This window comes from Anolis carolinensis, chromosome 6 (assembly GCF_035594765.1).
Source record: "Anolis carolinensis isolate JA03-04 chromosome 6, rAnoCar3.1.pri, whole genome shotgun sequence".
In the NCBI taxonomy this organism is placed as follows: Eukaryota; Metazoa; Chordata; class Lepidosauria; order Squamata; family Dactyloidae; genus Anolis; species Anolis carolinensis.
The window spans coordinates 79,255,404-79,278,907 of record NC_085846.1 but is presented as its reverse complement, the minus strand read 5'-3'; the positions used below and the strand labels follow the sequence as shown (position 1 = coordinate 79,278,907).

General features: G+C 38.2%; 1 protein-coding gene across 7 annotated transcripts in view; it reads right to left on the bottom strand.

Moving 5' to 3' along the window:
• tbc1d5 (TBC1 domain family member 5) overlaps window positions 1–23,504 on the bottom strand; it is a 298,355-nt gene that overhangs the window by 156,611 nt on the left and 118,240 nt on the right. For all 7 annotated transcript variants that reach the window (XM_062957598.1, XM_008112724.3, XM_008112725.3 and 4 more), the window contains one exon: window positions 3,924–3,990. In XM_062957598.1, the coding sequence (XP_062813668.1) occupies window positions 3,924–3,990 (67 nt within the window). The remainder of the gene's footprint in view (window positions 1–3,923; window positions 3,991–23,504) is intronic.

Sequence of the window (23,504 nt, the reverse complement as noted above, 5' to 3'; positions counted from 1 at the left end):
TGTCTTAATAATCAACTTTACCACAACAACCTTTCACAGTTTTTGTTATTATATTTATATGCAATTAAATTAAATTTAGGAGCCCCGGTGGCAAAGTGTGTTAAAGCACTGAGCTGCAGACCGAAAGGTCCCAGGTTCAAGCCCCGGGAGCGGCGTGAGAGGCTGCTGTTAGCTCCAGCTCCTGCCAACCTAGCAGTTTGAAAACATGCCAATGTGAGTAGATCAATAGGTACCGCTCCGGCGGGAAGGTAATGGCGCTCCATGTAGTCATGCTGGCCACATGACCTTGGAGGTGTCTACAGACAGCGCTGGCTCTTCGGCTTAGAAATGGAGATGAGCACCACACCCCAGAGTCAGACAGGACTGGACTTAACATCAGGGGAAACCTTTACCTTTACCTTACACAATTAAATTAAACAATTAGAAAGTAATGGCTATACAGTAGAGTCTCCATCATGTTAGACAACAAATTTGACAGAAAAAGCACTTCAATACACAGTAATGCTATGTAGTAATTACTGTATTTACGAATTTAGCACCAAAATATCACGATGTATTGAAAACATTGACTAAAAAAATGTGTTGGATAATCCAGAATGTTGGATAAATGAATGTTGGATAAGTGAGACTCTACTGTATATCTTTTGAATACTTTGCATTGATTCCAAGTACTTAGGGACAAATTGCTTTCCTTACTTTTATAGTGATGACATTTTTTCTGCCATCAGATTTCTTCCCACCTAAAGTGCTTACAATGCATTTTACCCTGGTTGCATAGAAAAGGCAGACAGTGAGGGGAGTAACAATCAGAATAAAATGCTAGTAACCAGTGCAAATAAATCACAATATCAAAACAGAAGAAAATAAACACAGACTATGATAAGAAAATAAAGTAATAAACCAATATCCCATTTAAGATGTTGCTCTTAACTGCTGCAAAGTTGACTTTGTTTTATGGTGACCCTGTCACCCTGTCATCAAAAGCCTTGCAAACTCTGATATTGCGTGTATCCAACACTGATCTGACCTTTCTATTTTCCCCACTGCCTTCTATCTTACCAAGTATTATTTTCTTTTATAAACCAGTCATACCTTCTCATGATACATTTGTGAGAAGATGACTACATTGTAGTCATCTTGACCTCTAGGAAGAGTTTGTGCTTGATTTGCTCTTGGGCCTACTTATTTGTCTTTTTGGCAGGCCATGGTATCTGAACAAGTTTTCAGATTAGTGGATTCTCTTTCTGACAGTTTTCTTCATTGTCCAGCTTCCACAACAATACATACAAAGTGGAAATACAATAGCATGGAGAACCTTCACTTTAATGTTCAATTATATATCTTAACACTCTTCTTACTGTCTGGATGTGTAGCGATGTGCTATTACCTTCCTATAAAATTTAGAGAGAAATTGTGCAATATTTGAAACAGATTAAAACAATTTTTTTGAATAGACAGATATTAGTAATGGAATTATATAAAGCCATTGAAAAGTTAAATGCAGGGAAATTTATTTATTTATTATTTATTTACAGCATTTATATTCCGCCCTTCTCACCCCGAAGGGGACTCAGGGCGGATCACATTACACATATTAGGCAAACATTCAATGCCTTTTAACATAGGACAAAGACAAACAACAACATAGCTCCGAGCGGGCCTCGAACTTATGACCTCCTGGTCAGTGATCCATTGCAGTTAATTGCACTGGCTTGCTCTCCTGTCTGCGCCACAGCCCCGGGCTATCTCCGGGCCCAGATGGGCTGGCTACAAGTTTTTATCAACAGTCTAAAGAAGAATTGACCCATGAACTATGGCAACTTTTTCAGAAAATAGACCACACAGACTTTACCAAATACATGGCAGGAAGCTATAATAATGTTGATTCCTAACAAAGGAAAAGATGAAACCAATATGGTAAATTACAGACCAATTTTACTTTTAAATAAAGACTACAAAATATTCATGACTGTATTCGCAGAAAGATTTAAGAAATTTTAAATGGAAGTTTTTCAAAAAGACCAGAATGGATTTCTCCCAGGAAGACAAATTAAAAATAATACCAGAGTGGCAATTAATGCACTGGAATATTGGGAGAAACATAATGAGAAAAAGGTTCACTAATATTCGTGGATACAGAGAAAGCATTTGATAACATCAGCTGGGAATTTTTAATAGCAGTGTTGGAAAAAATGCAAGTAGACACAAACTTCATAGGATGGATAAATCCAATTTACAAATGACAAGTAACAAGGATAAAAGTAAATGGAGAAGCAACGGCACATTTTGAGATATCTAAAGGAGTTAGACAAGGCTGCCCTCTCTCATCACTTCTCTTCATCAGAGCATTCGAAGTGCTATTAAATCAAATACACGAATAATCTAATATAAGAGGTTTAAAAGTCAGAAAAGTGCAACAAAAATATGTGCATATGCCAATGACCTAATGCTGCTGGTGGAAAACCCAACATAATCAATATTTGCGCTAAAGCAGTTGTTAGGAAATTATGGCACAATATCAGGACTTAAATTCAACAAAGAAAAAAACAAGAACATTGTTAAAAATTTGCAGCAGAAACACAGACAATAATTGATGGAAGACCCAGGATTTCAAATAGACAGAAAAGTGAAAAACTTGGGAATTTGGCTAACAGACATGGTGTCAACAATATTTGAAAACAATTATGTTCAAGTTTGGAAGGAAGTAAGGAGGGATCTTTTGAATTGGAAAAATAAAATTTTCTTTACTAGGAAAAATTGCAAAGAGGTGGACTTGGTCTACCAGACCTGAAATTGTATTTTGAAGCATCTGCGATTTCATGGATGAGGTATTGGATGATGCTAGAACAGTGGTTTTCAACCTGTGGGTCCCCAAATGTTTTGGCTTTCAACTCCCAGAAATCCTAACAGCTGGTAAACTGGCTGGGATTTCTGGGAGTTGTAGGCCAAAACACCTGCAGACCTACAGGTTGAAAACCACTGACTTAGAGCTATCTGGTTGTTCCTCTCTAAAAGGCAAATACCAGGATTCCATAGGATGGAATTAAAATGCTATCAAAGTATTATAATTATATAATGGGAAAGGACCTCTGATTACGGCAGCTGGAAAATGATACTATAGAATTTTTTAAAAGTACAGAATAGGCTGAGTAAAATTATAAATCAACTGGAGTTCTCTGTGAGAATTTTTTTTACAATATTTGGGACTTTTAAAAATGGAAAATAGGTAAGTACAGGGAAACAGGTCCAGGGTATATAAAGGTACATGTGGTGTGAACAGTGTAGAGGGATAAATGATTTTCACCTTTCACACAAAACTAACATTATTCCCTGTAATTGAATGGTGAGTTTCACAGAAAATAAAAGAAAGTTTTTTGTTTTTTTCCCCCCCGTAAGAAGTGATAGCTGCTTACTTGAATATCATTAAAAGGGAACTGGATCAGTTAGCTGATTATGGGGTATCAGTGACTTCTAATCAGTATGAATGCAGATATAGATAGATAGATGGATAGATAAATACACACACACACACACACACACACATATGGGGGCAGTATGTTCTTATACATTAGTTTGTGGAGAGCATGGGCAAAGGATACTGTTGCACATATATCCTGTTTGTGGACCTTCTATCAAACTGTAAAAGGATGAAGGACCACACAAGCTTTTTGGTTTGAGTCAGCATTCTATCTTTTAGGTTTCTAACAACATGCAGGTACTGTTGGCTAATTTATGGACTCAAAAGTGAAAGCTTTCAGGTGTCTTCCTAATTTACTTCATTGATACTTTCACCATACCAGAAATAGAAAGGCAAGTACAAATCAAAATATGTAATATATAGATTGAATATACATCATATTTTTCTGTCTTAACAATGTAAATTTCAACAAAATAATTCACAAGGAGACACAAGAAATTCTCACCTATATGTAAGAAATGTCCCATCAGAATCTGAGGTATATTGCTTTCTTCCATTCTCGTTTGACACATCTGGGAAGATGAACACAACCATTTTAAGCATATTTACTCAGTAGCATAAATTTAGTACATGTAGAAATAATAGACCTTTTCACATAGGATTGCGCCTTAGGAGAATATGCATAATTACGCAATTTTAAAAATGTACTTTATATACTTATGTACTAATCCTGTCTCTGAATATAGTGGGGAAAGGTGAGACCTCAGTCCATCCTGAGAGAACCTAAAAGAAGCACTGACCATCTTTGGCAAGAAAATGGCAGTGACAACCAGGGATGGCTGATCACCTGAGTCAGTGCTGGTGCTTTCCCCTTTGTGGAATGACCACAAGTTACATCAAAATCCATACTTTTGCCCCCAAAACTTGCCCTCAACTGAGGCTGACTTATACCTAGGTATATATGGTATAACATAGTTTGCCAGGTAGGAATCTAATAACGTAATAAAAGATCAATGGTAATACACAGGGATAAGTAGCAATAGTTTATTAATGCCTAGACCATAAGTCATTTGCATACAGGTTGAGGACTTCATCCTACGGTTTACCAACTGTTAAAATTTATGGGAGTTGAAGGTCAAACCATCTGGGGACTCACAGGTTGAGAACCACTGTCCCAGCCCCATCACAACGAATCCTTTTCTCAACTGTCTTTAATATTTATCCATTTGATTTGCCATCACATAGGAGACATATGTCTCCTCTCACTGTCTCTGTTGTTTGCCCTGATACCTTTCAACTAGAGCAGAGTGAAGGCATCAGACTTAAGAAACCACTTTTTCTGGGGTCGTCTGCCCTCAACACCCTTCCAATGAAGCTGAATTAAGGCATCAGACTTAATAAACCATTATTTCTGCGATCGTCTGTCCTCACCACCCTTCCAATGAAGCTGAGTTAAGGCATCCTTTTTAAACACTTATTTCAATGGGAGCCACACAACCTGAAGGAGCATTAACCATTGTTAAAAAAAATAACTTATATCTGTTTGGCTCTAAAGATTATGTCAGAAAAAAGACTTCTATACTGCCTCGAGAGGTGGAGAGTGAGGTAAATTTTACCATGTTTGTTGACATTTGGGCTCCTGGGCCATTTTTTAAAATGGAAATGAAACAGATTCCCTAGAAGGCATTTGTGGACAAATATTTTTGTAGTAGAAGGTAGGCGTGAGGTGCTAATCTTTCTCCCAATCCCTGGCAGTTCCCCAACATTTTCATACTCAACCATTTCACAAATAAGTTATTTGCATTTCCCTTACACAGTTTTATTGTAATCCTTGTACTTCATCTCTTGGTTGAACTGCTTTTGTAGAGTTCCCTTTAAATATGAATTATTTTACCTTATGTACACCTCTTTCCTTCAAACTACCAAGTTATGAAATTTTCATTTTTTAAAAAAGTTTTAAAGAGAAGGGATATAGATCAAATTCTTTTCTCGAAATCCTAGGCTCGTTTCTTGGACATGTTGTGTATGTCCATACATTTGGTGGAACAAAGCACATGGCTTTCTGGGTTACCGCTGACAGGCTCTGGAAGTTTCTATCAGGGGAAATTAGGTAGCTCCCTCTCTACAGCTCTTCTGCAAACAGACATACATATTTTTTTAAAAATCCAGTTCTAAGACAGATGAAAGATGAGTCTCTGCAATCTGTTTTTATATTTTAATTATATTAATTTTTATCTGAATTACTGTTAAGCTCGCCCAGAAAGTTAAGATATGAATACCATTAACGATAAGAAAACATGAATAAAAAGGAATAATATTTATTGACTAGTTAAGGTAAGACATACATATATATAATACAAAAGTAGAAAAAAACACAATGGCTAGAAAACTATATTTGTTCAGACTGGCAAGAATAAAAAGAAAAGGAAATGTTGCTATTAACGTTACAATGTTTTGCAGTTCAAATTTCTACTCTGCACATAAAAGTCATATGGCTGATAAGCAACTAGAACAGTATTAAATTCTGTTTTCATGGTTAATGTTCGGTAATGATTAATCACCATGGTTTCTGCTCTGAAGACATTAAATCATACACCAATATGTATATTTTAAAGGGCATAATTTGTGATCTTAGAGAAGAAAAAGTAACAGAGAAGAATTTCCTCACATTATTAAGTTTGAATTGTGATAAGAGTTTTAAAAATGTTCGCATATTTAAAGCTTAATAATTTAATGATTTATTCAAGTTTAAGTTATACCTTCAAAACATTCTGATATGCCACTGGAGATCATAATAGTGGTCTTGCTTAAATCAAATAATAATTAGAGCTTTCACTTTAAGGATGAGATTATTTTTAATTATTGAGTGAAGTACTTGAGGTACCATACTTACATAATTACACTACTCATTAAATGGTTATTGAAAGCTGAAATGTAATTTTAATGACAGCTACCTATTTTTCTTTGCACATTTTGTAGATGACAGATCAGTCACGAATACTGGTTTGTTCGAAAGTTCTTGCAGCTGCAGTAGAGATTTCAGGTGTAAAACAATTAGGCTATGCTTATTTTTAAACTAAAAAACCCCACACTCTCAGGCAGTATTGAGTGCAAAAATATCAAGGAAAATAAAATGAAATCAAGGATAGTAAAGAAGATTCTAATAAGTGGATACTTTTTCTTCTGTGCGGTAATAGTAGACACATTATTCAAATATGGTTGTTGACGTGTATAAGCTTTTGAATTCTGGCCCCTCAAAGAAAACTACCAAGCTTGGGCATAAATTAATTACCAATAACCTAGAAAACAAGGTAACCTACAGTATTAAAAAGTAGCCTATTAGTTAATTCCAGAACTAGCAATTTGTCAACAGAGATTTTACTATATCATCTGTTCAAAGCTAAGTAAATGTTTAAAGTAAAGATACTGAAACATTATATAAAAAGTACAACCATGTACTATCACATAATTTTGATCTATTTATATAATACGAATTAATGTAAGAGGAAAGTGGCACCTAATGGAATAGTTTAAATTTGAAAAAAATCCTGAAGACTGATACTTTCACTGCTGTGTTGTCGAAGGCTTTCATGGCCGGGATCACAGGGTTTTTGTATGTTTTCACTGCTTATACAATGTTTTCTTTTTGTTTCAAAAGAAAGAATACAATACAAGTTAAACTTTTATTTCTTGCTGTGAAAATCAAACAGAGAAGCATATTTATTTCGTAACAGTATTAAAAGAACGGTTTCTGAGTTTGCTATATGGGAGAAAGATATTAAAAGTTTAGAAAAATGCACAACTGCTTTGTTCCCCCAATCTCCTAGTTGAAATTAATTATAGCAAATGTTTATGAAAACATCTGTTCCATACTGTTATAAACTCTAAATTTTAACATGGACAATTTCAGGTTCCTCCTATTTTGAAGCAGTGTAGTCTACGAATTTCAACGTTAACAGAGGAAAGTCTGTACTTCAGCACAGCATAGATGTGAAATCTGTAACATTTTGGTATTTCGGTTAAAGAAACCCTACAAAAAAGGACCTTTTTGAGGAGAAAAAGGCTACATAAAGTATATCAAAAGAGGTACAATTGTTAAAATATAAGTCTATGATTTAATTGATTAATAAAGAAAGAAAAACTCAATTTAAATTAGCTTTTGAAAGATTATGGGAGTGAAAAAGTACACATCTGAAGGAATTGTGCTGAATAGTTTGATAATTTTGATGACTATTCAGCTGACAGAGATAATACACTTGGCATTGCTTGTAAATGACAACAGAGGGTGCTAGAGAGTTTAAGATCAGTAAGAGCCTGAGCCATAAGCATTTCTTTTGGACTTTTTACATAACACCCTTGCAACTACAGTGTTAAATTCAATTTACACCAACTAAGCTTTTAAAATGATTAAATGGAGCAAGCTTGAAGCGGTATACAGAAACTGAATATAATGCCTTCAGCTAAAGAATTAAGTGCACTGCACTTCTGATATTTATAAAATAATTATTAGGACGCAAAATTGAAGTACATTACACTTTGCCAAAGTTGCTGAAGTTTTCCAAAGTAAAAAAAATGCAATATATACCTCAGAATTTTAGAGAGAAACAGCCTGTAAAAGATAATTTTGCAGCTGCTGAAGTTTAAATGTTACTCTTCTTTGCTAAGGGATAAATCAAATAGCAGATAATTTGGGTCCTTTAACCTATCAATTTATGACCTCATGGAATAAATACAAAGGTAATCAAGGGCCAAAATTAAACTGCTTTTTCAATACACCATGGGTCATGTCTCTCAAAATTAAATATTATTAGTTCTTGAGTTAGAACATATTGAAATCACAAATTATGAAATTCCAAAGCCACAGAAACTATTTAGTGATGGCATCACATGAGCAACTGAAGGTGGAAGTGACTCTAGAGTTCAATATTAACACATAATGGGACTGGCACCAGCTTTCACACTAGCCTTTATTTGTCACAGTTGCAGCTGCCTCTGTAACCTACTGCCACTAGCAGATATTGGTGGATCCAGAACCTCAGAAAGACCTTTTCGTAATAATATCCAAAGAATAGAAACCCTGCATCTTGGATACTCACTAAAACCACTAAACTTCTAGGGCAGATTTCATCAAAATTTTTAAGCAGAATGCTGGTTCATGGTCCCTCAGACTGTTGGAGGGGTGTAATATAGTTTGAAAATAACACGAACAATTTCCTATGCTCACTGCATATATCTTATTCATAGTACAAAACGATAATAATAATAATAATAATAATAATGAAAGAACAATACAATATTTAAAATGAAGAACAATTTTAACTAACATAAACATATCAGTATTTCAGTGGGAAGTGTAGGACAGCTTTTGGCTGATGAGATAGTCAAGTTAATTAGGATTGTTGTTGTTGTGCGCCTTCAAATCATTTTAAACTTAGGGTGACTCTAAGTCTAAAGTTTAGGGCAGGGGGCAGGTAAATGACCTTGGAGGACTGCGTCTGGCCCATGGGAATTGGTTTGGGGATCCCTGTTCTAGGAAGAAAACATAATTTTATTATTTAATCAAGTTTTAAGCGCCTAAATTTTGGCTAACTATTACAGGAGTGTTAGGATAGGAATTTGCGTATATTGTGTCTTTGTTTATTTATTTACCTTATTTATACTCTGCCTTTCTCAACCCCTCAAGGGGACTCAAGGCAGCTTTACACATAGGCAACTATTTGATGCCTTAAAAATAACGTACAATTAAAAAACATTAAACAGAATTTAAAACATATTAAAACATTTTAAAACATTACTATCACTATTAATCACACTATCCGCAATCCTAATCCAGGCCGCTCCAATAGTAATTTCACATAATTCCATATCTATTGCACTACAATTGTACACGGAAGGTTTGATCCCAAAGCCATGTTTTTACTTTTTCAGAAAGTCAGGAGGGAGGGTGCTGATTTAATATCCTTGGGGAGGGAGTTCTATAGCCGAGGAGCCACCACAGAGAAGGCCCTGTCTCACATCCCCACCACTCATGTCTGTGATGAGGGTGGGATCAAGAGCAAGGCCTTCCCGGACAATTTTAATCTTCGAGATGGTTCATAGGAGGAGATACGATCAGAAAGGTAAGCTGGGCCAGAACCGGTCTTTATAGACTAAAGCCAGCACTTTGAATTGTGCTCTGTAGCAGACTGGCAGCTATGTACCCAAGCCCTTGAGAGACATGTTTGTTGTGACCCCCTACTAGAGGACAGAATGGCATTCTGACAGTCCATCCTACATCAAAGAATGATGCATGCTCTGCAGAATCATGAGTTTCTTGCATGGACAGTTGGTGAGAAGATCAAAGCAAAGATAATAAGCTTGTCTCATGACTTTCGCCAAATGAAACACCAAGGTTGTTGTGAACATGAGTTCTAGGAGGACCTGAACATCTCTGGCCCACACTATTTGATTGCAAAGACTCCAGAAGGTGGCCTGAGTGTGAGAATCTACAAAGGCTCTGATAAATTATACCAGTTAAGATGGTTGTAGATGGAATTTCTTGTAGTTCGCAACAAGTCTGAAATAATCCAATAGCTGAAATATGACATGAATTTTCATAGAAGCTGCTTATGAGTGTGAGCAACCAAGACTCAATAATTAAGGTATAAAAAAAGAACAATGCCTTTTTGACAAAGCCAAGTAGACATTCCCACCATGTACTTGGTGAATATGCATGATGCCAAAGTGTACAGAATGTAAACATTATGCTCACCTTCTCATTGCAAAGCAGAAGAAATGCTATGGAAACTCACTGGATGACCCTGGGCAAGTAAGTTGGAAACAATTTGAAGGCACACAACCAACAGCGAACATACTACATTACTGTTGAAATTTTGGGGCAATAATATGTGCAAATAGCCAAAGGCTACTCGAGAGCTTAATCCCTCCATTAAATGCTATCAGGAATCCTACTGTATGCATCCAATATATGAATTTAAAGAATTCATCAAGTCAAAATACTAAGCAAGATGAAAATGGCAGTGCTCAAAACATTTGTTGTACTTATTATTTGGTACCATGTTCTGAAGAATGCTAAAAGAACTAAAGCTTGATGGTACTTTATAATCGTTCTACTGTAGTAAGCTGAGGGCTAAATAAAGTAATTATTACCATACAACTGATTTTCTAATTACACCCTATTACAATGAGAAGATCTGTTACAATAGAAACAAAATATGTGTACATTCTAAAAATAGATTGAACAGAAATTAAGTTCAAAAGCAAGAAAACATGAAGTTCTTCAATATTTTAACATGGCCAGGTCAGAAAGCAGCACAGTAGTTATAAAAATCAAAAGATAATGTCAAATATTTCAACTTCTGTTGCAAAATCAGACCAATAATACTTCTATATCTTGGGACATGCAGCAATGCAGCAATGTATAATATGGACAGAGCTTAGAAACCCTAGACTTAAAAGCGATTCTGTTAATTTTAATTTGAAAATAGAATAAATTGAAACTAATTCAATGGACTGTTTGTTAGAAGTTAGTGACATGTTACTTTTCATTGGAAAGGAGATTTACTAAAATAGCCTAAAATGACCATCCCCTCCAAATTTCCACCCTAGTAATAAATTAAAGTAACAGGATGTGTTAATTACTTCTCACACCACCAAACCATTGATGTTATAATGACTGAAATAATGACTTTCAAAATCATTGCTAAAATTATAGCAAATAGAAAGTAACAAATTAATTTTTAACAAATTAATTCCAAGGTCTGCCCAAGGATTACGTATTTCCAATTTATGTAATATAGGAATGTGGATAAGAGCAACAGTTTAGTAGAGAAACTATCCGTTTATTTAATTGAACCAGATTATCCTATTTCCAGGGGACTCTTGGAATGATCCTTTGAATGAAAAATGTGCATTCATTGTAGACAAAGAAGGAACCTGAATAAAAATGCAACAAAAGCTGGTATTTACTGTCATCTCCAGACACTATTTTGTATTTCTTAATGAAAGTTGATGAATAATGCCTTCTTTCATATATTTAAGAAGACAAAATACAGAATGCATAGTAGGAAAGATATGAAAAAACAGACTGAACAAATGTTTGTCTTTCCCATTTTTTGACACCTTGCATGGAATATTTGTGAATGGATATCATTACTTATTTTGCTAAAAGACAGCTGTCTGCCAATTTGTTTAGCACAATCACAGGAAAACAGGACGATAAACCCTAATTTCACTTTTCTAACTTTGGATGATTGATTTTGATCTGGAACATATTATGTGGAGGAGAAAAGGTTAAAATTCCCTTGGACCAAATTGGCAGCCACCCACAGACATATTTCAGAAAACATACACACACTGTCTCACTCTGTCTCTCTCTCGCTTCAAATCTGAAAAACCAAACAGGTTTGGCCCTTGTTAGATATTACTAACAGAATTAATATCTCACTTAGCTTGAATGCTGGATTGGAATAGATGGACAAATGGTCTCACTATGTACATGGCAATTTGCTCTGTTTCTAAGGAGGTTTGGTATGAATTTAGAGAACATTGGCTGTAATATTGCAGCTTTCCAAACAGTTTTGAAATTAATAAAATAGGAAGCATCAAACAATTGTTATTTCCTGTCACAAGGTTTTTTTTTTTTACCTGAACCAGGTACATGCTGGATCTCACCAAAATGGTGCACATATTGGGGTAACTAAGATTACCAATAACATATTTTCTGAAAATTGTCGTTGTCGTCATCGTCATCCTCATTATCTTGCCCCTTTCCCTAGTTCAGGTCTCTTAGAAACATAGCTAATCCAAATGTTTATATTTTATTACAAACATATTTATAATTATTAAAATAATAAAATCTGTTAAAACATATATCAAAACGTTGGCCCTTGCAGTTGGATTGCCATGCAGTGGGATAACTCATCCATGGTGGATTGATCCTTGTGTCATTTCAAGAATATAACCCAGTACCCTTTGCCACACCTTTTCTAAAGTATGTCAAAACAATTAAGTATTTACCCTGACGGCGGAAAAATAGTAAGAAATAAGCTAATGTAAACAGTCTAGGAAGACAATTTGAAGGACTGCGAGCAGCTACCAAGCAGGCCTGCTTCTGTGAAACTACATCTTCCTTCCCAAATGAGATAACACACAACACTCTTGTTTATCTCAGGATATCATCAACGGCTTAGAAATGGAGATGAGCACTAATTCCTAGAGTCAGACATGACTAGACTTAAATGTCAGAAGAAACCTTTACTTTTACTTATCATCAATTGTGCATACTGCATCAGGGTAAACTGCATTTATATACTGCATCAAAGTATACTGTAAGTTTTCTATTAGTGGGGAGATAATTTGAATCTAACAAAATGTAGCCGTATCTCAATTTGCCAGTCTCATTTTAGATTGGAAAGGTATTATATATGCTCATGTTTAAGTCTAGAAATGTTATATAAAAATTGACCCACCACCCACCCACCCCTGCAAAAAACACCCTAGGTCAATCTATCCACAGGTCAATATAAGGACTGTACCTTAACTCTTATCCAGAAAAAGGAGCTATCTCCTTCCTAGAGTAGTGCAGAGAATTTAAAAGAAACAAGGTTTCCTTCTACTCTCTCCACTGCAGTGCCACGTCTAACCTTTAGAATGCTTGGGTGGGAAAATGGTGGCAGTAACAATCAGGGGTTACTGCCTACACGAGGTGGCATAAGAGTTTTCCCATCCCCACAGAATGACCTTCGGCTTATCCACAGGTCATACCAAAAACCCACAATTTTGCCCCTAAAAACCTGCCCTTGACGTATACACCAAGTCAACTTTTCACTGTATATTTTATTTTGAATTATTGTTCAGGACTTCCATAAGAGCACTCATTAATCTTCCGATAAAATAAAATACATGCCTTCTCTTCAAATCAATGAAAATGCACATTTGTCATCCCAGTTTAGCCCAATAATTTACTACTTAAATAAAATGTAGGATAGATATAAGTACATGTGGGAAGTGGAAGTATTATTTGCTCCTATTTGCCCCACTTATATAAAACTTCCAAATAATATATGGCAATCCTATGTGCTTCTACTCATAAATGTGTTGCACTGAATTCAGTGAGGCTTATTTCCAAGTTGAAGGACTACAACATAAAGGAATTTTCTTAGAACATTGCAGTTCTAAACATTAGCCTGGTAACATGTAGAAGAATGAGATAAAATGTCTTCACAGTGACATGAAATTGGAACAGTTTGCCACAAAGACAGATGTGTGACTTAAGTCGCACGCTGCTGATATTGTTTATGACCAGCAGTGTTATGTGACTGCCACACACTTCAGGTAAAATGATGTTATGTAGAAGAATTAAATGGTAACAAAAATGTAAGGAGAATAATTTATATCATGAAAGGAACAAGAAATTTGGAATGTTTTCAATGTTTTACCACCACCCCAAAGAAAAATTTAAAAAGTATATGCCAATGTTATTTTAAAAAAAAAAAATTAAAGTTTGAAGAGGACCATTGTTAACCTAGCCACAAAAACCTGACAGGAGAGAAAGAATATCCTAACACACTACTATGTAAGCTAATGTTACCGTTATGTCTTCATTTTCTAGGACATGTCCTCTTTTTTCTCTCTCCAGGCAGAATTTTCAAATGTCTAAGTTTTCTTTCAATGTCTGGATTAGAAAGACTGGAATTCAAATAGTATAACTCTGAAGAGCAGGAAGAGAGACAGTCCAACTTAACTCAGGGTGAGGGAAGTAGCTAACCTCAGTTCCATGAAGGTTACCTACTCATTGATTTCCATCTGGGTTAGGACCACTACTGTTGTTGACGTCACCAGGGCTGCTATCCTCCTATGGTGAAGGCCAGTCAGGGAAGAAGGTGGTGAGAAAAGAGGTGGCCCATCACCTGGAGCCTCAATGCTGCTTTTTTCTCTTATGTGCAATTGTGTTTTATATAGATTGTTTATTTTATGATGCTTTTATTTTATTTTCTTGGTGGTTTTGTTTTAATGGACTGTTGCTTTTATATATGTATGTAGGACTTTCTGTCCCATATGTAAGCTTTTTTTATTTCGTGTCAAAAGCATTGTACAACAAATACATTTCAAATAATGGAAATTAAAAAAAAAGAAAAGAAAGAAATCACAAGCAACTAAATAGTTTTGGACCAAAAGCGGGCAACAGCAACCGCATTGTCTGTAGCTTTAAACAACTCCTCCTCCGTACATGAGGCAGGGCATTGTGGGCAAGCATACATGTGCTGAGTTGTTTGTTCAGCTCCACAGTCACACAAGGTGGAGGATTCCTCCAGGTAGTGCCACATTGCCAAGTTGTCTTTAGATCTGCCCACTCCACTTCTGAGTCTGTTTAGGGACTTCCAAGTTGCCCATTCCTGGTTTGCCCCTGGAGGAAGACCCTCTTGGGGGGCCATCCAGTTAGAATTGCCAGGTTTAGCTGCCCAGAGAGACAACCTTGCTGCTGCTGGAGGAACATCAAGAGGAGTGGTGGTTTTCATGAAGCCCTTCCTTGATTTGAGTCTGGTGGGAGGAGGGTGATAGCCATGCAGTGGGTGGCTTTCACAATGTTCGACCTTTTTTCTCTCACCGTTAGCAGCAACTTCCCGTCGCACGTCAGGAGGGGCAATGCCAGCTAGCTTGTAGAGTTTATCAACAGGTGTAGGTTTAAGGCATCCCGTGATGATTCTGCATGTTTCATTCAGTGCTATGTCCACCTGCTTTGCATGCGCAGACTTGTGCCAAACAGGACAGGCATACTCTGCAGTTGAGAAAGACAAGGCCAGGGCTGATGTTCTTATTACTTGTGGGTCTGCTCCCCATGCGCTGCCAGTCAGTTTCCGCAGGATGTTATTGCGTGCAGCTACTTTGTGCTTGGTGTTCATGCAGTATTTCCTATATGTTAGTGTTCGGTCTAAGGTGACACCATGTGATGTCTCATGGGCCTTGTAGTCCCGTTCCTAGTGCTATTGTGGCAGATGAGGAGGAAAATTTGGGATTTCCACCGGTTCAGCTTGAATCGGAGCCTCGCCACCTGGAGGATGTTTGTCCTCAGGAAGCTAACCAAACAAGCCTTGGGCAGAATTCTCCCCCGTTTTCCCGAAAGGACAATTATAATAGAGATAGAGGAGCGAGGGAGGCTAATCGCCAGAGCCTCAGAATCGCTGCCAGACAATTAGCTGATTAAGTCTGCTTCCCTTGGGAAATTCTAAGGAGTCATGCATCTGGACACAGTTTGAGTTTCACTTCTTGTTCTCCAGGGAAAGTGTTCTATTGGCGGGAAAACAAGATCCTATATAGGGGTTTTGCCGCAAGGGGAACCTTGCGGAGTCAATTTGTTCAGCTTGAGGAGAGAGATCGTGTGTGGACTACGAACCCTAGTTCTCTGTTTCCTGGATCGAGTTTTCAGCCTTGTCTTGTTTCACGGATCAAGTTTCCAGCCTAGCCTTGTTTCACGGACTTCTATGGACTCAGTTCATGTTTCATGTTTGCCTTGTTTCATGTTTGCTTGGCAAAGTGTGTGTTTTGGTCAAGTGGATTATAACTTTGGACTTTAATATCTTATATTGGACAATATATTTCTGGACTATATTTGACCTCATCAGAAAGGTCTGCTTCTGAACTATATTCTTCACTTGTTTTTATTGACTTTATATATTTCTTTAATAACGATATTAGATAGATTCTGGTCTCTGCGCATGGTTATTGGTGCTCTGCAGCCTGGGTCCTGACACACCAAGGTATTTAGGATGGAAACAGTGTTCGAGCTCTTGGCCTTCCCAAGTAACTTTCAGTTTCCTGTTGGCTTCGCAGTTACGTAGGTGGAAAGCACACACTTGTGTCTTGGCAGGGTTAGGCTTCAGGTGGTTCTCTTTGTAGTAGCTGGAGAGATGTTTCAAGGCATTGGTGAGTTGCTTTTCAACTGTTTCAAAATCATTTGCTTGTGTTGTAAGGCCAAGGTCATCAGCATATATAAAGCTCTTTGTGAGTGGTGGTTGTGGCTGATCGTTCGTGAAGATATTAAATAAGGTTGGTGCAAGAACGCTGCCTTGGGGTAAACCATTCTTTTGCCTCCTCCACCTGCTTTTCTGGCCCTGAGACTCCACATAGAAGCTGCGGTTTTCTAAGAGAGTCTGGACAGTTTTTGTAAAGTCAAAGTCCCGGGTGATATGGTAGACTTTATGCAGCATTTTTCTATGTTGCACCGTGTCATAGGCTGCCGTAAGGTCCACAAAGACTGTTCCCGTAATGCAGCCTTTCTCATAGCCTTCCTCGATATGTTCAGTCAGATAAAGAATTTGACCTGTACAGTTTTTCCCTGGTCTGAAACCTGCTTGTTGTGCAATAAGCTTGGGTTCGATAACAGGTCCTAGTTGATTTAATAGCATCCTCTCATAGACTTTATATAGATGACATAAAAGGGAGATTGGTCGGTAGTTCCTGGCATTGGAGGCATCTTTACCAGGTTTTAAGATGGCAATTATCTTAGTTTTCCTCCATGCTCTGGGAATCTGTTTGTGTGCCAGGCATTGATTGTAGAATTTCAAAAGCCAGTTTTCAGCTTTGGGCCCCAAGTGTTTGATTTGCTCCATCATCAGGTCATCTAGGCCAGGTGCTTTACCAGTCTTACATTGCTTGATGGCTTCTCTGAGTTCTTTCAGGTTTAGAGGAGAAGACAATTGGTGGGTTTTAAGTTCTGGCATATGTAAGCTGCCCTGAATCCCTTCGGGAAGATGGTGGCAGGATATAAAAGTAAAGGTATTATTATAGTTATTATGTCTGTCTTCTCTGTTGAACTGATCCAACTGAGGAGTGGGAGCTCCTCTTACAACTTATTTGTAATTTGAAGAAGTCATTTGGTAAATGTGTTCTCTTTTTTATTTTACCTTTTAAAATATGGCAATCCTAACCTGGATATCCTTTTTGGTAGAAAAAGCTATCTGCTTCAGATAAAGGGAGATTTCTTTATTTAAAAAAGTTTCCTGGATCTTTTCTATAGAAATTATCCATATAATGATCTATGTATAAAAGTAATGTAAATCCATTTATTTCAAAGAATATTGGGTTGTTGTACGTTTTCCAGGCTGTATGGCCATGTTTTAGAAGTATTCTGACATTTTGCCCACATCTATGGCAGGCATCCTCAGAGGTTGTGAGGTATGGAGAAACTACACATCACAACCTCTGAGGATGCCTGCCATAGATGTGGGCGAAACGTCAGGAGAGAATACTTCTGGAACATGGCCATTGTAATGCCTCATGGACCTTGTAGTCCTGCTCCCAGTGCCACCGTGGCTGATGAAGATGAAAACATGGGGTTTTCGCCGGCTCAGCAAGAGCCGGAATTTTTCCAGATGCCTGATGTTGATGTTTTTGCCCAAGAACCCATCAAAACAGACCTTGAGCAGCTCTCACCCCCTTTTGCTAGGAGACAGTCCTATGCTGCGGGCAGGGGAGAGAAGGAGCAGGTTCGGAGGAGTTTGAGACTTGCAGCTAAACAAGACACTGATTAGCCATGTTCCCCTGGGAAAATCTAGGGAGTCTCACATCTGGAGAGACTAACAGCTCCGTCAACTAACAGCTCCGGAAAGGAATTACACCATCTGGGAAAAGGAGCTCTTAGCCATAAAGACAGCCTTCGAAAATTGGAGACATTGGCTAGAGGGGGCCAACTTCCCTATCGAAGTTCATACTGACCATTGAAATTTGGAGCATTTAAGGACTGCGCGGAAGCTAAACCAAAGACAACAACGCTGGGCTTTGTTTTTTGAACGTTTTGACTTCCGGATCCACTATGTGACTCCTGCCCAGACCAAGCAAGCAGATGCCCTATCATGGAAGCCAGAGTATGCAGCAGGGCGTAAAGACATCCCAGAAACCCAATTGTTGCAAGCCGAGAACTTTGCCACACTCACGGTGGGAAATACCAAATCCACTTCAGTCGAGCCAGCTTCACCTAACCCAAAATTCACAACCACAGACTCTCTTTTCACCCAGGAGATCAGGGCCAGTCAACAGACAGATGCCTGGGCCCAAGAACAGATTTGACAAGGACTACGTTTCCCATTCTCACTTAAGAATGGATTATTATGCTACAGGAACCATGTTTATATTCCTCCAGGGCCCGAAAGAGAAAAGGCTCTTCACTTGTGCCATGACAGCAAGCCTGCCGGGCATTTTGGACTGTTTAAAACCATACATCTGATCTTGCGGGATTTCTGGTGGCCCAGGATATATAAAGATGTAGAGAACTATGTCACCACCTGCCCTATATGCCAGCGCTCCAAGACACGAAGGGAGAAGCCGACAGGACTCTTGCATCCCCTTCCCACACCCTCTCGCCCGTGGGAGATAATTTCAGCGGATTTTATCACAGACCTACTGCCGTCCCTTGGATTCACCATGATCTTAGTGGTGGTGGACCTTTTCACCAAGATGGGCCATTTTATCCCCTGCGAGGGGCTTCCCACAGCCAAGGAGACTGCAGACCTATTCCTTCAGCATGTATTCCGACTGCATGGCCTGCCCAAGAGTTTGGTCACAGACCGAGGATCTCAATTCACCTCTCGCTTTTGGAAAGCCCTTCAAAAACTATTGGGCATTGACTCCCGTTTATCCTCAGCTCACCACCCTCAAACGGATGGACAGACTGAGCGCACCAATGCCACTCTGGAACAATATCTCCGCTGTTATGTCAACTACCAACAGGACAATTGGGCATCCTTGCTACCTCTATCGCAGTTTGCGTTCAACAATGGTGTCCAGAATTCAACTAAAGAAGCCCCGTTCTTTGCAAACTATGGAGACCTCGGAAGTTCCAGCAGCAGAAAATTGGCTACAGGAACTCACAGCAGTACAAGAACTCTTACACCAGCAACTCGACCAAGCCAAGGAGGACTACAAACGTCACGCTGACAGCCATCGCCAGCCTGGCCCCGAGATCAAGGTAGGAGATTGGGTTTGGTTGTCCACTCGCTTTTTGCCCTCCCAACGCCCTTGCTGCAAGTTAGATGCCCGCTTCATTGGTCCCTACCCAGTGGTGACGCAACTTAACCCCGTGACTTTCAAACTCCAACTTCCACGTTCCATGCACATTCAACGGTGCACGTTCCATGCACATGTTCCACTGTTCCCTCCTCCTTCCGGCGGATGGTGTACGTCCAGATGTGAGCCGGCCACCCCCTGCCCCTGCATTGGTGGACGGGGAAGAGGAATTTGAGGTCCAGGACATTTTGGATTCTCGCCTTCATCGCCGCCGCCTCCAGTATCTGATTGATTGGGTGGGTTATGGACCGGAAGAACGCTCCTGGGAAGACGCTTCCACAGTCCATGCCCCTGACTTAGTTCGGCGCTTCCACCGGGCTTACCCTTCCAAGCCGCGCCCCCGCAGATCTCAGGGGACGGCCCTGAATGAGGGGGGCCATGGGAGGGAGGATAGTGTAATGCCTCATGGGCCTTGTAGTCCTGCTCCCAGTGCCACCGTGGCTGATGAAGATGAAAACATGGGGTTTTCGCCGGCTCAGCAAGAGCCGGAATTTTTCCAGATGCCTGATGTTGATGTTTTTGCCCAAGAACCCATCAAAACAGACCTTGAGCAGCTCTCACCCCCTTTTGCTAGGAGACAGTCCTATGCTGCGGGCAGGGGAGAGAAGGAGCAGGTTCGGAGGAGTTTGAGACTTGCAGCTAAACAAGACACTGATTAGCCATGTTCCCCTGGGAAAATCTAGGGAGTCTCACATCTGGAGAGAGCTGTGTTTCGTTTCCTGTTCTCTAGGGAAAGAGAACGCTGGACACCTGCTTTGCAGGAAAACGAGACCCAGATAAATGTGCCTGGCATGGTAGGTTCCGTGCGGAGTCAACAGAGCAGTTTCAGGAGTGATTTCATGTTTCCAGCCTAGTGTGGACTTCGCAAAGTCCGCAACTCCAGTTCCTTGCCTTGCCTTGTCTAGCCAAGTATTCAAGAAAAATCTTGCCCTGTTTCCAGCCTTGGACCTTGCATCTAGCATCAAGCTTTGTTTCTACCTTTGCTGTGGACTTACTTTGAACCTTGGAAAGTATTTGGACGTTTCCCCACTCTATTGCTTGCAATTAGAGTGTGTTTCGGTTTGGATCTACAACTTTGGACTCTAATATAAAATATTGGACAATATAATTTTGGACTATTTCTGACCTTTCCTGAAAGGTCTTTTATTGGACTATATTTCCTACTTGTTTTTATTATTCTTATATATTTCCTTAATAAAGATATTAGATAGTTTTTGGCCTCTGTGTTCGGTTCTTAGTGCTCCGTTGCCCAGGGCGTGACAGCCATACAACCCAGAAAACATACAACAACCCTGTGACCCCGGCCATGAAAGCCTTCGACAACTCAAAGAATATTGTTTAGTCATTTGGCCAACACAAGTTTGCAACTTTTTTGAAAAGACAGGCTTATACATTTAAGGTTAAATAGAGATTTTTCTGCTTTTCCAGAACAGAGGTTGTAAATACAAAAAAGGAAAAAAGCAACCAGAGCTTTGCCAGTTATTAGCTATAAAGTAACCTATATAATACCATAAGCCCCAGCATAACATAGATATCTATGTGGGTCTGCCTCATGTGCTAGATAAATATTTAAGAAAATAACTAAACATTTGAATAATGGTTTGTTTTTACATGAAAAAAACAGCTATCTAATGAAAATATTTATCATGATCACATCATGTCTATATGCCACCAAATGGAATTTTAGAGAAATGAGATGTTGATGTCAATTACACATAGAAGTGGTAGAGTATGGAAGTTTACTAGAGTTTCTTTGATGAAATTATCAAGAGTTACAAATGCTTCACGTCTAACAGTAGACTAAAAAGTATGTTAGTGAGGTGCCAGTGTTGTGTATAAATAAGATTAACAAGGAGGGCTCGGGCTGGTTGGGGTTGATAGTGCAGCGAGCTCTTCAATCATCTGATGATCAAGTAAGAGTGTTCAAATTCTTCTTGAGTGGTTCTTCCAAAGTTCAGATCATGGATCTGTCTGTGCTTCAAAACTTCTTGGGTCCTGAGATATTTGTCATCAATGTGGCAATCTGTGAGGTGGACAGGAGCTAGTAATACCTGTACTGGTTCCAAGACTGAAATGGAAACAAGCTGAAGTTACTGGACATGTCAGAAGGAAGGCAATACAATGGTACTACATTTGGCTCCCCTGGATTTCTTTGCCTTTGCCGTCTTTGATCCTTAAGGGCCTCATAAGGATTTTTCTTAAATAGGAAGTTCATATGTCAAAGTTGTCAAAATTGCATCCAAGAGTGAAAGAGCACTATAATCTATTGATGTGGAATATTATACTGATTCCCTGAGACAAAAGAAGTTGGTATAAAAGAAGTTAGAGTTGGTAGTCAGAATATTGTCTGCAGGGCTCAATACTAGTCTCAATGCTTTTGAAGTGTACTGTGATGTAGAAACTCTTTCTTGAGCAATTCTTTGACAAAATATTTTATATTATGGGGAGGTTATTCATGAAAGAAGATGCAGAATGTAGTGGACAATTTCGAGCTCATCAAGAACTTTTAACGGACATTTCCAGGAGTAGAGATGAAGCTAAATCCTTAGGTACTAAAACTCCAGCAACACTGTGAATGGAAGAAGACAATATCTGGTCCTTTTGAAAACATCTTCATATGAGTGAGTATCGAGCAAATTATCTAGTAAAATGTAATCTGGAAGCATCTAAGCAAGGATAAACCATAGATTTCAAAAGAATAAACCCAGCTGTATAAACTATGATATATACATAAACATTACACTATCCAAATTCTTAGTTACTGTTAGTCTGTGTACTACTCACACATAAGAATTAATTGATGCAACTATATTTCGGTTAAAAAACATTTTAAGCAAATGTTTATATAAAACTTTCACCTGATGGGTCAAAAAGTAAATCTCCCTACTTTATATATAGTTTTGGAGAAAAATAAAATAATTAACATCTAGAAAAACATAGAAACAGAAAAGTTTGTCTATTCCTCTATGTGAAACAATAATTCTACAAAGATGCTTTTTCATTTTATATTTGTGCTCCAGGAAAAGGCCATTTTCTCTATAGACAATTCAATTTATCTTAGAAGTGATAGTCATACAGTCACAGATGTGGAGTAAAGATTTACAAAGTTATTGAAACTTTTTAACAAGTAAAATGCATCTTTACTTAGCTACACCAGAATGAGGAATAAAGGGGTTTACATATGTTCCAATTCTAAACCTATCAATCAAACCCATGTTATTCCTTTGGGAACTTATTTACATGCATATTTATCAGCCTCACATGCTAATTCCCTGCTGTTTTATGCCTGCGAGGCATGTTTATGAGTCATAATTGTTGATCTCATTTGATGTATTTCACTGAAGAAAGACATTATTCAGTTATGTGGCCTAATGTCAATGAATTACGATGACCTGATCTTCCAAATGCAACTTGCTCTTTAATTTTTATTAGAGCATAACTTATGCAGACAAAAAAATGCATTAAAATGGGAGATCAAATGAACTTACTGTTGTGTTAGTTAACTATCTTATATCAGTACACTTCCCTCAAGCTGTGTCTGATGGAAGAATACAACCTTAAATGTTTTCTATTATAGATTTAAAACAAAATCAGCTTTATAATATAGAAAATGACATATATGAATTATACATATGCACAGATCCCTGGTTTAATTCAAATATTCTGTGAAGATTTCATTGTAGGCAAGATAACATTTTTAGAACTTGTACAATGAATTTCAAACATTTGATGTTAGCAGCAGTTGCAAAGTACTTGTTCATCTTTTTTTGCATCAAAGTTTAGGTGGTTTCTGTTCCAAACTGGAAGTTTGGTCAACTCTCTGGAAGTACATGTTGTACTACTGCTCCTTCATGCAATGCTGGGGTAATATAAAAATGCAAAACTATGCAAAAGGATCCAACAATAGCAATCTTCTCCCAGAAAAATAGAGGGTTGTAACTTAAATGTGTTAATAACGCATTATCAGGATGACTCAAATTTAAAGGTTATTGATTCAAAGTTATCTAATCATAAGTATTTGTAT